General features: G+C 29.7%; 1 protein-coding gene across 3 annotated transcripts; it reads left to right on the top strand.

Moving 5' to 3' along the window:
• The first annotated feature begins 5,218 nt into the window (after positions 1-5,218).
• On the top strand, positions 5,219-13,729 carry LOC116021700 (probable LRR receptor-like serine/threonine-protein kinase At3g47570). Of its 3 annotated transcripts, none has more exons than XM_031262167.1 (7): positions 5,219-6,194; positions 6,322-6,393; positions 9,753-11,615; positions 11,749-12,108; positions 12,204-12,237; positions 13,061-13,093; positions 13,308-13,729. In XM_031262167.1, the coding sequence occupies exons 1-5, from the start codon at positions 5,276-5,278 to the stop codon at positions 12,215-12,217; spliced, it is 3,228 nt and encodes a 1,075-aa protein (XP_031118027.1). In that variant the 5' UTR covers positions 5,219-5,275; the 3' UTR covers positions 12,218-12,237; positions 13,061-13,093; positions 13,308-13,729. The 3 variants fall into 3 exon arrangements, with proteins under 3 accessions (XP_031118027.1, XP_031118026.1, XP_031118025.1); XM_031262166.1 differs by having other exon boundaries at positions 9,624-11,615; positions 13,045-13,093; XM_031262165.1 differs by having other exon boundaries at positions 5,220-6,194; positions 9,624-11,615.
• Positions 13,730-14,501: the final 772 nt, after the last annotated feature.

The raw sequence follows: 14,501 nt of genomic DNA, 5'->3' as shown, positions 1-14,501 counted from the left end.
AACCAAATGGTTTGCTTGACATCCTGCAAATCCTCTTGAAAGAGATGGTTCCTCCTCGAACAATTAGTCCTCTAATTTAAAAATAAATGATAGGTAATAAAGAACAATATTTGGAATTTAATGTTACAAACAGAAACATAATAAAAATATATAAAATATATTATTTATAATTTAACTTTAAAATTGAAAAGATACATATTATAAAGTTTTATTCTGTATAAATGAAATACAAATTTCGAAACATAAATCTACAAAAGCATATCAAAAGTAAAGGTAATAGTATGATCAAAAGCATATTTATTAATAAATAAATATAATAAATACTAACAAGTACAAGATTGTATACAATAACCAATAATCGACAACCAATCATTGTAAAATAATTAAAAATAAAAAGATCTCAATAACCAAAATTAATATTTTGGTCCGTTCAATTATCAGTTATCGGACGATTAATCAATATTTTTGTTCACCCCTAATTGATTATACTAATTAATTTGAAAATGCATAACTTAATAAATAAAATAAAAACACAAAATTCCTAACGAAGTTGGTGTATATCACTAGTTTAATTTAATTTACTCTACGAAACTTGTCATGTCTATATCATATTATGTCCCAGTGTTGCTCGAATACTGTTTGTGGAATGATAACTTTAGTTTTTGATCAAATTTATTTTAAAAAATGTCACTATATTCAATAAATTAATAGCAACGTAACCTCTCTATTAGGAAAGGTTAAAAGTAAAATTGAATTACCACCACAAATGGAGTTATCAATCAATCAAGAGTATTCCGTGCTAGACCGGTAGCTTCATTCGATAGTCTTCGTTGAGTACAAATTACTTGCCTACTTGGCTACTTGCAGTCAAGCTGTAAACATCATATCAAACTAAGAGGATTAGTCTCCTTTCTAGAAAGACGTGTTTATATCTGCGTGGGGTGAAGTTTAAATGTCGTTAAAAATATTAATGACAAAATATCAAACAACTATTATAAGGTTAAAATACAAAATACATTATAAATTACAATAGAATGTTTTTGATAAAAGCATTAAGTTTTAATTTCTTTTTATTAGATCAACTTTAAGTTTTTCTAAATTAATTCGAATACAATGAAGTATAATCTAAACTTGTATCTACATTAATTAAATGATTCATACGAGTAGACTAAAAGAGCATTTAATTTGTTAATTAAATGATTCATAAAAAGTAAATTAAAAGAACATTTAATTTGTTAATTAAATGAATCATAAAGTAGACTAAAAAAAATTTAATTTATCTTGTGAATGAATGAAAGAGATAAATAAACAAAGAAGATAAGGAAAATATTGCTAATGAGATTTGAACCTCTGACCATAGACATTTTAAAATCAAATTTGGAGTTTAACCAAGAAAACTACTAAAACTATTGACAATTTAAACATAAATATAGATTTTATATAACATATATATATATATATATTTATTTATTTATTTATTTATTTATATTTATACTAGTTTTTCACGCGTATTGCGCGAATGAGATAATGCCCAATGTTTATTACTCCATATTTAATAAGTATTTCAAGGTATATCAATGCAAGATTATATAAGAGATGTATGTTCATGCATATGTAATTGAATGTTGAATTTGTTTATTTAAATCGGTAATTCAAAGTTTATGAATAAAAGATAATATATGAAATATTAATTATAATTTTCCGACGCCACTACTTTGGTGGACGGTATTTCCGACCATTGCATGTAGTGGTTGGAAATACCGACGAGCCTTTTTCCGGATCCCAAAAGTGGTCGGAACAGTGGTTTCCGACAGGATTTTGGCGATTTCCGACTACTTTCGGGTGGTCGGAAAATTGCTGATTTTTAGTAGTGTCTACATACTTAGTCTAAAAGTGATAGTATAAATAAATACTAATTTTTCGTTTGAATTTCTGTAAGCCTTTTTAATTCTCTTTCGGGTAGCATTGTCATTGCCTTTATCTTCACTACTTTATTTTTAAAAAAATTTATTTATTGGTCTTTGGTAATGTGTCATGTGCAATATTGAGTTATTGTAGTAGTATAGATGACAACATCATGCAATGGGATTATGATGTAGGAAGTTGTGGATATGTCTCGTTGTGTTTGTATATATATGACTAAGATCTTAGTTGTACTATAAACTATTAATCTTGCAAGCGCCTATTGATATTTGACAGCGGTAATTTTTTCCCCTACATGTTTCATGTGCCGTGAGATATGTGTCGTACATTCTCATGTAAAAGTGTTGAACAAAATATTAATATTTATTATATTTGTAGAAGGTTAATGAGTAGTACATTTTGTTTTAGTTTCATAACTTGTTTACTTGATAGTAACAACAATAGCTTTGCAAGTAATCTGAATACTGATGCTGCAATATGTCTAGTAATGAGCGTAGTACTTGATTTTGTGTGTGCATGTGTGTGTGTGTGTGTTCTGTTTTTTTTTTGTAAATTTTTTTTTGTTGATTTGATAATAATCTTTGAGTACCCACTGCTGTCTTTTCATTACAATGCATGCAGTTAAATAGTTTGCCACTTTGTGCATAAATATTTTTAAACAGTAGCTACATCGTATATACCAATTATTTTTGTTGTCAAGATCGATGTTGATTTTGTCTTTAATCCAAACATGTTGATTGTAGAAAATAAAATGAATTGTAAATTTATATTAGTTCTAGTATATTTAAAGAATGCACAATAAGTATTTTTACATACAAGATTAATGAATGCTGCAACGATAGCTATTTTTCAACCTTTTATGAATTTGAAAAATTGATTCCAACAACATTGTAGTCCCAACATCTTTTCAATGCATCAAGTGTGTCACAATGTTCGATTGCCTTACATTGACATTTTTAATAATGAGTTTTAAATCAATTTATTGGATTATTTGAATGTCTTCTTTGTCAAGAAATCATCCCTAAGTGGTTAATATGATTGACTTCAAACTGTTTTTTTTTTAATTTTTCCATGTTATTAACATAATACTTGGTAAATAAATATATAACATTATTTTTTAGTATAACTTTGATATTTAATTACAAGATAGTGAAAAAAAACAATGAACAATGTAGTGAATATAATTAATTAATAAATTTGAAGGTAAAAGAATCTTTGTATTGTAGAAAATATAGACAATAAAACTAATGAAATTATATCTATTTTTAAATTTTTTTAAAAATAGATATAATTTCATTAGTTTTATTGTCTATATTTTCTACAATACAAAGATTCTTTTACCTTCAAATTTATTAATTAATTATATTCACTACATTGTTCATTGTTTTCTTTTTACGCTATCTTATAATAAATATCAAAGTTATACTAAAAAATAATGTTATATATTTATTTACCAAGTATTATGTTAATAACATGGAAAATATTTTTTTTTAAAAAAAAAGAGTTTGAAGCCAATCATATTAACTACTTAGGGAGGATTTGTTAACAAAGAAGACATTCAAATAATAACTTAATAAATTGATTTAAAATTCATTATTAAAAATGCCAATGTAGGGCAATAGAACATTGAGACACACATGATGCATTGAAAAGATGCTGAGACTACAACATTGTTGGAATCAATCTTTTAAATTCAGAAAAAGAAGAAATTTGAAAAATAGCTACCGTTGCAGCATTCATTAATCTTGTATGTAAAAATACTTATTGTGCATTTTTTAAATATATTAGAACTAATATAAATTTACAATTCATTTCATTTTTTACAATTAACCTGTTTGGATTAAGAACAAAACTAGCCTTGATCTTGACAACAAAAATAATTGGTATATAGAATGTAACCACTGTTTAAAAATATTTACACACAAAGTGGCAACCTATTTAACTGCATGCATTGTGATGAAAAGGCAGTAGTGGATACTCAAAGATTATTAGTATCAAATCAACAACAAAAAATTACAAAAAAAAAAACAAAAAAACACACACACACACACACACACGTACATGCACACACAAAATCAAGTACTACGCTCATTCATACTAATTTCAAAAATATGAACTTCAAAATAAACATGTGCAGAATGGATGTAGAAACTGTTGATGAAACTAGACATATTGCAGTATCAGTATTCAGAATACCTGCAAAACTATTGTTATTACTATCAAGTAAACAAGTTATGAAACTAGAACAAAATGTAGTACTCATTAACCTTCTACAAATACAATAAATATTAATATTTTGTTCAATACTTTCACATGAGAATGTACGACACACATCACACAACACATGAAATATGTAGGGGAAAAAACTACCACTGTCAAATATCAATAGGCGACTGCAAGATCAAGAGTTTATAGTACAACTAAGATCTCAGTTATATATACAAACACGAGTCAAATCCACAACTTCCTACATCATAATCTCATTGCATGATCATGTCATTTATACTACTACAATAACTCAATTGCACATGACACATTACCAAATACCAATAAATAAATTTTAAAAAAAAAAAAGAAACAAGTACCGAATACAATGACAATGCTATCCGAAAGAGAATTAAAAAGGCTTAGAGAAATTCAAATGATCAAAAAGTAGTATTTATTTATACTATCGTTTTTAAACTAAGTATTTAGATTAGCGTTTTTACAAAACTGTAAACATTTATTTTAGTGACAATTATAATTAATCTCTCATATATTATCTTGCATTCATAAACTTTGAATTACCGATTTAAATAAATAAATTCAATATTCAATTACATATGCATGAATATCTCTTATATAATCTTGCATTGGATATATTTTGAAATACTTATTTAATAATAAACATTAGACATTACCTCATTCACGCAATGAGCGTGAAAAACTAGTAATTTAAAAAAATGCCCCCAGCTTTGGTACATGAGAAAAAGTTCGGATAGCTTACATCATTGGATCAACAACAAAGAACTGAGAGGGACGCCTAAATTTGTTATATTTACAAACAAATTCGAATTTAAAAAAAAAAAAAAAAAAAAAAAAAAAAAAAAAAAAAANAAAAAAAAAAAAAAAAAAAAGCTGAGAGGGATAGCTCACATCATTGGATTTCCATTTTTTAAATTCAATTCCAAGGATAAAAAATTGAGTGGTTCTGAGTTGAGGAGACACATCTCATCAATGAACTGCAATATTATATTGGATTTGAGAAATTTTCCTCCACCAGGCCAGTATGGCTATAAATAAGCACTCAGCGAATATATAATTTTTATGAAAGCTCAAAACTTGCTTACATAATAGATTGTGTTATTCCATAATGGAGATCACTCGCCATTGTTTATGTTTATCCATCTTCTTCTTGCACTGTCTAATGGTTTGCTTAACCATTAATGCCCATACCAACATTACCACCGACAAACATGCCCTTCTTTCTCTAAAATCAAAAGTTTCTTTTGATCCTCATAGAATTTTAGCTAACAATTGGTCTGTTAAAAGCATTACTCCTTGTAATTGGATTGGAGTCACTTGCAGCTCTCGTCACAATAGAGTAATTGCTTTGAACCTTTCTAACATGGGTCTCGTTGGAGAATTAACTCCAGATGTGGGAAATCTCTCTTTCCTTGTTTCACTAGACTTGAGCCAAAACAATTTTCATAATTCCTTCCCTCGAGAACTTTCTCAATTGCGACGCCTCAAAGTTCTTCAGTGTAGATTCAATAACTTTAGTGGAAATATTCCTTCGTGGTTTGGTCTGTTACCAAACCTTAGAATTTTGTATTTGGGGAATAATAACATTACTGGTTTTCTTCCCATGTCCCTTTTTAATCTTTCAAAACTTGAGGTGTTGAGTTTAGGAGTTAATTCTCTTGAAGGGAGTGTTCCTAGAGAACTTAGCAATCTTTCCCAACTGAAGTGGTTAGGTTTCAGCAATAATCGTCTTATTGGATCTTTTCCTTTGGGCATCTTAAATTTGTCTAAATTAGAAATTCTAGCTCTTCCGTATAATAGCTTATTTGGTGAACTTCCCCTTGATCTTGGGAATAGTCTTCCTAAATTACAAAAATTTAATATTCATTACAACAAATTTAGTGGTCAAATCCCATCAAGTTTATCTTACTGTTCATCTCTTCAAACTATATCTCTACCTTTCAATAATTTTAGTGGGCATGTACCAAAAGAATTTGGAAACTTAACAAAGCTTAGGGGGTTATACCTTGGTGAGAATCCGTTAACAGGTATGTGTAAAGACTACTTCATAGGTAATATTCGATGGGAGCCTATGCAAGACTGCCATTTTTTTTAGAGATTCACCACTTTAATTTAACTTATCCTCACTGCGAAGCGTTGTTTTTTTTCTCTCAGGACCTATGCCAAAGGAACTTGGGAATTTAACCATGCTTCATTTCCTATACATTGGACATTGCAACTTTGGAGGTACATTCAATGCTATATACTGCTTTTTTTTTTTTTTTTTGGAAATCAATGTTATATACTGCTAAATATATAAACCTACACACAATTATTCCTGTATTTATATAAGTTTAGACTCTAAATGAATAATTATTGATCATTTTAAATAATAACCTAATGAGTTACATTATATATATATATATATATATATATATATATATATATATAAAAGTTTGAATTAATTCCATTTTTGGTCCTAGATTTATAAGTGACAATCTACTTGTAGTCCATTTTTATTAGAACATCCTCATTTGGTCCTAGTATTATTGTGGTATAACCATTTTTAGTCCTTTATCAATAAAATTGTTAAAATATCGTTAAATACAAAGACATTTCAAATTTTTTTTATACAAAGTATGTTGAACCGCTATATTTTTTATTTTTATTTTTTAAAAAACATCTATAATTGAAGATCGAAATGTTATTGTATTTAACGATATTTAAACTGTTTTGTTGATAAAGGACCAATAATAGTCATGGTACAATAATACTAGGACCAAAAGTGAATGTTTTAATAAAAAAGAACTAAAAGTGGACTGTCACCTATAAATCTAGGGCTAAAAATGGAATTAACTCTAAAAGTTTAGATTTATGAACATATAAAATAAATATTATGAACATAGCGTAAGATAATGTTATTAAATATAATACGATTGGTGCCAATATAAGACGACGCAGATTTGAGCTAGGGGTTCATCATGAAAGGTGGACCCTGATCAATGATATAATTTGCCATAATTTGGACGGATGGCTTGGTTTTAATTTTAAACAATTGAAATCTACAATCAAAACTCAGATACATCTATAATTAATTTATGGCAAACACTTGTGTGAGACCGTCTTACCATGAGACGGGTCGGGTCAAGATGCAAATGTAACACTTATATGCACAAATGCCATACTTATATGCTCAAATGTAATACTAATCAGGAATAAAATTTTTGTTACTTATGTAATACTTTTAAGGGAAAATACAATACTTTTACATTTCGATTTAAAAGTATTACATTTTTTCTCAAAAGTATTATATTTGCCCTTATAAGTGAGAGGTACTTGTCAACATTACTTATTATGAAAAATGTATTACTTTTTCTCTTATAAGTAACAAAAATTATATTTTTTATTAGTGTTATATTTAAGCATATAAGTGTGAGATTTGCACATATAAGTATGACATTTGCATGGTGCTTTGACCCGACCCGACCCGTCTCACGAATAAGGATCCATGAGACGGTCTCACACAAATGTGACCCTTAATTTATATAACTAATAAATTATGGTTAAGTAAATATTATTTATCTTCTTAAACGTTTCCAATGTTTTACTTCTCTTATATATTGTAAAATTTATTAAAATATGAATAAGGTCCAAATCGGTCACTAAACGTAACTTAAAATATAATTAGGCCACTAAAAAAATTAAAATTAAACACTAAATACCTCAAATATATACAATTTCACCTGATAGGAGGTTACCATCTGTGTCATTAGGTTGCCTACTTACGTGGAAGGTGAGTTGGCATTTTAAATAATTTTTAATTATATAAAAAAAATGTTGGCTACCCCCTTCCCCCCCTCATCCTTTGTCTCTGGCGGAGACGAAGGAGGGGGAAGGGGGTGGCGTGAGACGTAGGACTTGTCTCACGCCACCCCTCTTTCCCCCTTCCATCGTCTCGGTCAGAGGTGAAGACATGCTCTTAGTCTCCGGTTGGAGACAAAGGAGGGGGGAGGGGGGCCCGGTATTTTTTTTTTAAGTTTGTTATTAATAAAATTTTTTTAATGTAAACTCACCATCCACGTAATCAAGCAACTTGATGAATACAACTAATCCTACTACTGAAGTACAAAGAGTCAATATTGCATTCACTGAGATCTAATCTCATGAACTCCTATATGGGAAAGTCCCTACATGTTATCTGAGCACAAAGTGTTTGTCATGTTTATTTTAATTAGTTTAACTTTTGTTGAAATTATGATCATATTTGGTAAATAAAAAATCCACCATAAATGACGTTACCGTTGAAAACTAAAACGCTACATTTAACAACATTTGGGATTTGGCATTTTCAGACAAGAATTTTTCTTTTCCAAAACACCCTCAATTAAAAAAAAAAAAATAAAAAAATAAAACTTAAACTGAATAAATTAGTGCATTTATTGCTCCTCTTTAATAGAGCTACCTTTTAACTCCTCCACGCATTACCATCTGATGATGGGCAAGAAAATAAATTGGGAGCGCTCCCATTCTACTTTTCCTACCAATGTGGAAAAAATAGAATAACATGGAGAGCCTTGGCTAGAGTAATTAAAACGGATTTAGTCCATTTCACCTTAACAAAATCAAAATTATTCTAATATATTTACACTATTGCAGTTTTAGAATACATAAATAATAGAGAGACCTTATTGTTTTACTAATAACGATAGTGGGTAATGATAAAATATTATTTTTTTAGTAGTAAATTACATAATGGTTGTTAACTACTTTTGAATTAATATTAATATCAAAATTGATTATCCAATAACGAAACCCCCATTTACTATTAATACAATAGATATTTATTCACTGACGTGTGTATTATATAAAAATATTGTCCATTCACATTTTTATTCAATATAAACTCTGCAAGTTAAATAAGAATATTGAAATAATTACATATAAAACATTAATTTTTAAAAATAAATTCTACACTTCTTACTTGTTATAAATTTGTAATAAACAACTAACAATTCTTGTTAATATGTACTCCGTACTAGTTTTAAAACTAAAAGTTAAATAAAACGAATACTAGTGCCGCATAATCTTATTAAAGTCTAGTTCACGGAAAATGTGTAATAATTTTTAGTTAAATTAAAACGTCATACATTTTATGAAATATTTATAGAAAAGTGTTATATTTTAGTTAAAAGTAGTATTACATGTTTCACATTAAATTGTTTCATATAAGACTTATATAGAATATGAATTTGTAACTCTACATTAGAAGTTAAAATAGTTCAAATTGATTTAAATAAAAATATATTAAAGTTAAAATGTAATATGATAATAATATCCATATATTACGTCAAATTTGCATGCACAACTTATTTTCACATATTATAATGTCATTTAATAGGAAACCCATCATTTGTGCATACACTTGCTGCATTGATGAGTTCATGAGAAAATAAACATTTTGACTGGTTGGCTGGCAGGTGTAATACCAAAAGAGTTGGGAAAACTTCATATGTTGGAGCAAATAACTTTAGAATTTGCTAACTTAAGTGGGTCCATACCCAAGGAAATCTTCAACATTTCTTCTTTACAAATAATTTCATTTGCAGCCAATAACCTTGTGGGCACACTTCCTTCAAGCATGGGGCATGCTCTATTGAACTTAGAGAGACTCTATCTTCATGGAAATAGGCTCTTTGGAGTGATACCAGACTCTATCTCAAATTGTTCAAACCTTATTAATTTAGCTTTTGAAGATAACCATCTCAGCGGCACATTACCTACATCTCTTGGTAATCTAAGGCTCCTCGAAAAACTATTTATAGATGGAAACATGCTCACAAATGGTGTTGAATCTCCCGAGTTGAGTATTATCAATTCTTTGGTAAATTGCAATTACTTGGAGATAGTACACTTAGATGATAACCCTCTAGACGCTATCCTTCCGTCATCAATTGGGAATCTTTCTTCATCCCTTGAATTGTTGTCTGCATGGGGTTGTGGGTTAAAGGGAATCATACCAAATCAACTAGGAAACTTAAGCAGCTTGATTGCCTTGGATCTGCATAGCAATAACTTGGTCGGATTTATTCCACCAATGCTAGGTAGGGCTAGTAAGCTCCAAGTATTGGATCTCAGTAATAATAGACTGAGTGGTCCTATTCCTGATAGCCTTTGTGATCTTCACGATCTGTATGCATTATTTTTGAGCAACAATCAGTTGTTTGGTAGTTTGCTTAAGTGCTTTGGTAATAGCACTTCCCTCAGAAAAATATATCTAGATTCAAACCGTTTGAATTCTAGAATGCCTTCAAGTTTGTGCTATCTCAAAGACTTATTAGAGCTTGATTTGAGTTCAAATTTCTTAGATGGATTTATACCCAATGACGTTGAAGGTTTGAAGGCACTTTCACTTCTAAACATGTCTCACAATCAAATCTCTGGAAATATCCCTGTCACTATTGGACAATTGCAAAATTTGATTTCTCTTTCCCTTGAACAGAATAAACTTGAAGGATCTATTCCAAAGCAAATAAGTCAAATTGTTTCTTTGGAATCCTTAGATTTATCTCTAAACAAACTCTCTGGTTTAATTCCGGAATCTTTGGAAAGACTTGCATACCTCAAATACTTCAATGTCTCATTCAATGAATTGAGTGGTGAAATTCCATCAGCTGGTTGTTTCAAGAACTTCTCAAGTGCATCATTCATGTTCAATAAGGAGTTATGTGGAAATCCTAGGTTTCACGTGCCACCGTGCCATTCTACCCACCATTCGAGGATTAAAATAAGATTCCTTATTGCTTTTGCATTTCTTGGAGCTTCATTGATAATTACTTTTGTAATTATTGCATTTGTCCTTGCAAAGCGACAAAAGAAACTAAGATTTCCAAGTATGACAGATATTGGCTTTCAATGGGATAAATTAAGGATTTCTTATAATGAGCTTTCAAGGGCTACTTCTTGCTTTAGCCAAAACAATCTAATTGGTTCAGGTAGTTTTGGCTCTGTGTATAAAGGGACTTTGGATGGAGGGATGCTTATAGCAGTGAAGGTTTTTAATCAATTAGAAGATGCACTTGAGAGTTTTAATGTTGAGATTGAAGTGCTAAAGAATTTGCGCCATCGAAATCTCAATAAGGTGATTACGGGATGTTTTGCCGATGACTTTAAGGCCTTGGTCCTTGAGTACATGCCAAATGGAAGCCTTGACAAGTGGCTACATTCACAAAGAAACTTCTTGGATATGATTCAGAGGTTGAATATAATGATTGATGTTGCATGTGCTTTAGACTATCTTCATAATGGTTACACAATACCAGTGGTTCATTGTGATCTAAAGCCGACAAATGTGCTATTAGATGAAGAGATGGTAGCTCATGTATGTGATTTTAGTGTGACAAAGTTTTTAACTAAGGAGGAGAGGTTCAAGCATACCGAAACTCTAGCAACACTCGGCTATATGGCACCAGGTAAATGAAATTTTAGTCTATCATTTAATTTTTTCCTAAAATTTCAATACTTTAAAATAATCATCGACTAGTCGTCCATTTTCCATTCCAAATCTTATGATATATGGATTGATGGTAGTTTTCTTAATCGCAGAGTATGGATCCACAGGAATGATATCAACACATTGTGACGTTTATAGTTTTGGAATTTTGCTAATGGAAACATTTTCAGCAAGAAGGCCCACAGATGAAACATTTAATGAAGATATGAGCTTGAAAAGTTGGATAAGTGATTCTTTACCCCATCATGCACTTCGAGTTGTAGATCCCAACTTACTAAGGGTTGATGATGAAGACTTCAATGCGAAATTGCAGTGTATATCCTCTATATTAGAATTGGCTTTGCATTGTACAGTGGAATCTCCCCAAAAGCGATTAAATGCGAAAGATGTTATAGCAAGACTGAATAAAATTAAACCTCAGTTCCTAAGAAGTGTTGGGACCACAAAGCATGGTAATGTTTTTATTTTTTTGAAATTATTTTTGGTGAATAAAAAACAATAACCTTTCTATTTTTCTAAGTCTTTTCTATTTTGGTTGTGTTGGCAGCTCACAATCCTTAAAAATAGAGGGGGAAATGAAGGTGAATCCTCAAACAAATCTCTTATTTAGTATATAAGATATATAGGTAATATGGTAAGGTAAAATTGTGATTGTATTTTAAGTAGTGATTTATCTCTTGATTTCCATTCCATTAATATTTAGTAGTGGTTTTTCTTGCATGCCTTGCTTTTAAAATAAAGAGATAAAAGAAAAATGAAAAATTAGAACCACCTTGTACAAGAGTTTAGTAAAGCAAAATAGGGTAAACTACAAATTAAAAGATAATAATAATTAAAGAAAAATCAGTACAAGTGAAATAGAAACATAATGGGATAGTACATATGAATATATGATGAGAATAATAATTCACCGGCTGGCAGGTGAAATTGGAGGAATTTGAAATTGAAGGAATTTGTACTGTTGAGTGGGGTAATTGTACGTTTTTTAGGTTGGGTGGCCTGATTGCATTAACGCGTTACGTTCGGTGGCCAATTTGGCCCTTATTCCAAGAATTTTTTATTGGTTTCCTTTTTAATAATAATGATAATAATAATTTATTATTATTACACCGTAAATCATATCCAACCTATCATGAAACTAACCTATTATATTTTAGAATTTTAGTGTGATCGACTCAATTGAAAGATGTGTTTAATATGAACTAAAATATAAAATTAATTCATAAGAAGATTACACATTTATTATTTTATAGAGTCTGATTTTATATTTTACATTTTTTACACTAATACTGAAACTAAATATTTATATATTTTTATGCTTAAAAAACATTGATCTCTCATTGTTTATTTAATCAATGAATTATAGTTTTTGATTTATTTTTGAATAGGCTATTAATTTTACAGGTCGTGCTTTTGTGTCCGAGATAGTTTTACAAGGTAATACGTATTCATATATACATGTATTTAATTTATTCAGTAATTAAAGAAATCAATTTATTTATGAACGACTTTTTAAAGCAGTAAATTTGTTATAACTTAATTTTTTATATATACATAGTAACTCATCGTGCTGGAAGGGTGACGTGAAAAGTCAATATACAGTAAAGCATGGCTATCATTTATTAACTGCTACTCTTATGGTTCATGTTAGGGTGGGCTCGTTCGTTGAATGACGGCGGTTATGGAGCTTATCAGTACCTCTTATGGATCATTTGGGCTCTTTTGTGGCCATCTTCTTAAAGTGGATCAAGAGTTGCCCTGTGGCTTTATATATTGTGGAATCTGACTCTCTTACTTTTTTAATAGCTTTAATTCTTTTAGATCGTCTTTGGTTTAATTGTTAAGCAATGTTGTTTGGCTGCTCATGACATTGGGAACGTTCTGGTTCGCCATGTCAAAATGTCAGTGAATCATGTAGCTCATGTACTTGTGCGTGCGACTGGTTCTTCATTTGTTCTTGGGGAGTGCGTGTCTTCTCCTCCTCTATGTATTGCTGATTTGGTTTAATATATGATTTCGTGTTTGTTTTTTTAAAAAAAAAATAATAATAATTTCCTTGTCAGGTGGCGAAAATATGCGCTCTTAATGCAATACAACTTTTGGGATACAAAAAAGGTGTAATAAATTTAGATTGCTTATTATATATATATATATATATATATATATATTCTGTTCATAGGAATGAATTTATCCAAAGTATTCAATACCAATTAAGTGCTATAGATACTAAGAATATATAAGGCAACATCTATTATACTTACATAGAAAGTTATTATATACTAGTTTCAATGCCTTTGGATAAGAGCAAATACTAATTTTAGTTCCACGATTATTAGCAAAATGACAATTTTGGTCTACATGTTTAATTTTTATCAATTTTTGCCCCACGACTATTGTTTTAATACCAATTTTATCCACGACTACTGTTTTAATGTCAAAGTTCATCGTGCCGGTCAACCATCCGTTTAAAACGTGTCGAAATATAAATTTTTTAGAGGCATTTTCATCATTTTTAACTCAATATCCCAATTTGAGCATAAATAAAGATATTTAAGCCTGAATAAAGATATTTAAGCCCTAAGATCGATCACAATTAACAGTTCTTCTCCTCAAATTAAGATAAAATGAGGAGGAAAACTGCAAATTTTGATCGATCTTAGGACTTAAATCCATTTATACATGCTCCAATTGGGATATTAAATTAAAAATGACGAAAATATCCTTAACAATTTTAGATTTTTGCACTTTTTAAATGGATGGGTGACCGGCGCGATGAATTTTGGCACTAAAATAATAGTCGTAGATGAAAATCGGTACTAAAACAATAGTCGCAGGACCAAAATTG

Source organism: Ipomoea triloba, chromosome 6, assembly GCF_003576645.1.
Source record: "Ipomoea triloba cultivar NCNSP0323 chromosome 6, ASM357664v1".
In the NCBI taxonomy this organism is placed as follows: Eukaryota; Viridiplantae; Streptophyta; class Magnoliopsida; order Solanales; family Convolvulaceae; genus Ipomoea; species Ipomoea triloba.
Note: the sequence above shows the minus strand (reverse complement) of the source record. Positions and strands in the feature narration are given on the sequence as shown.

What these genes read in the sequence shown, in the direction of transcription:
- LOC116021700 (XM_031262166.1), top strand. Translation starts at nt 5,276, where the DNA reads ATGGAGATCACTCGCCATTGTTTATGTTTATCCATCTTCTTCTTGCAC. An exon ending in TGGACATTGCAACTTTGGAG is followed by an intron (nt 6,394 to 9,623) that starts GTACATTCAATG and finishes GTTGGCTGGCAG; the next exon opens with GTGTAATACCAAAAGAGTTG. An exon ending in ACTCGGCTATATGGCACCAG is followed by an intron (nt 11,616 to 11,748) that starts GTAAATGAAATT and finishes TCTTAATCGCAG; the next exon opens with AGTATGGATCCACAGGAATG.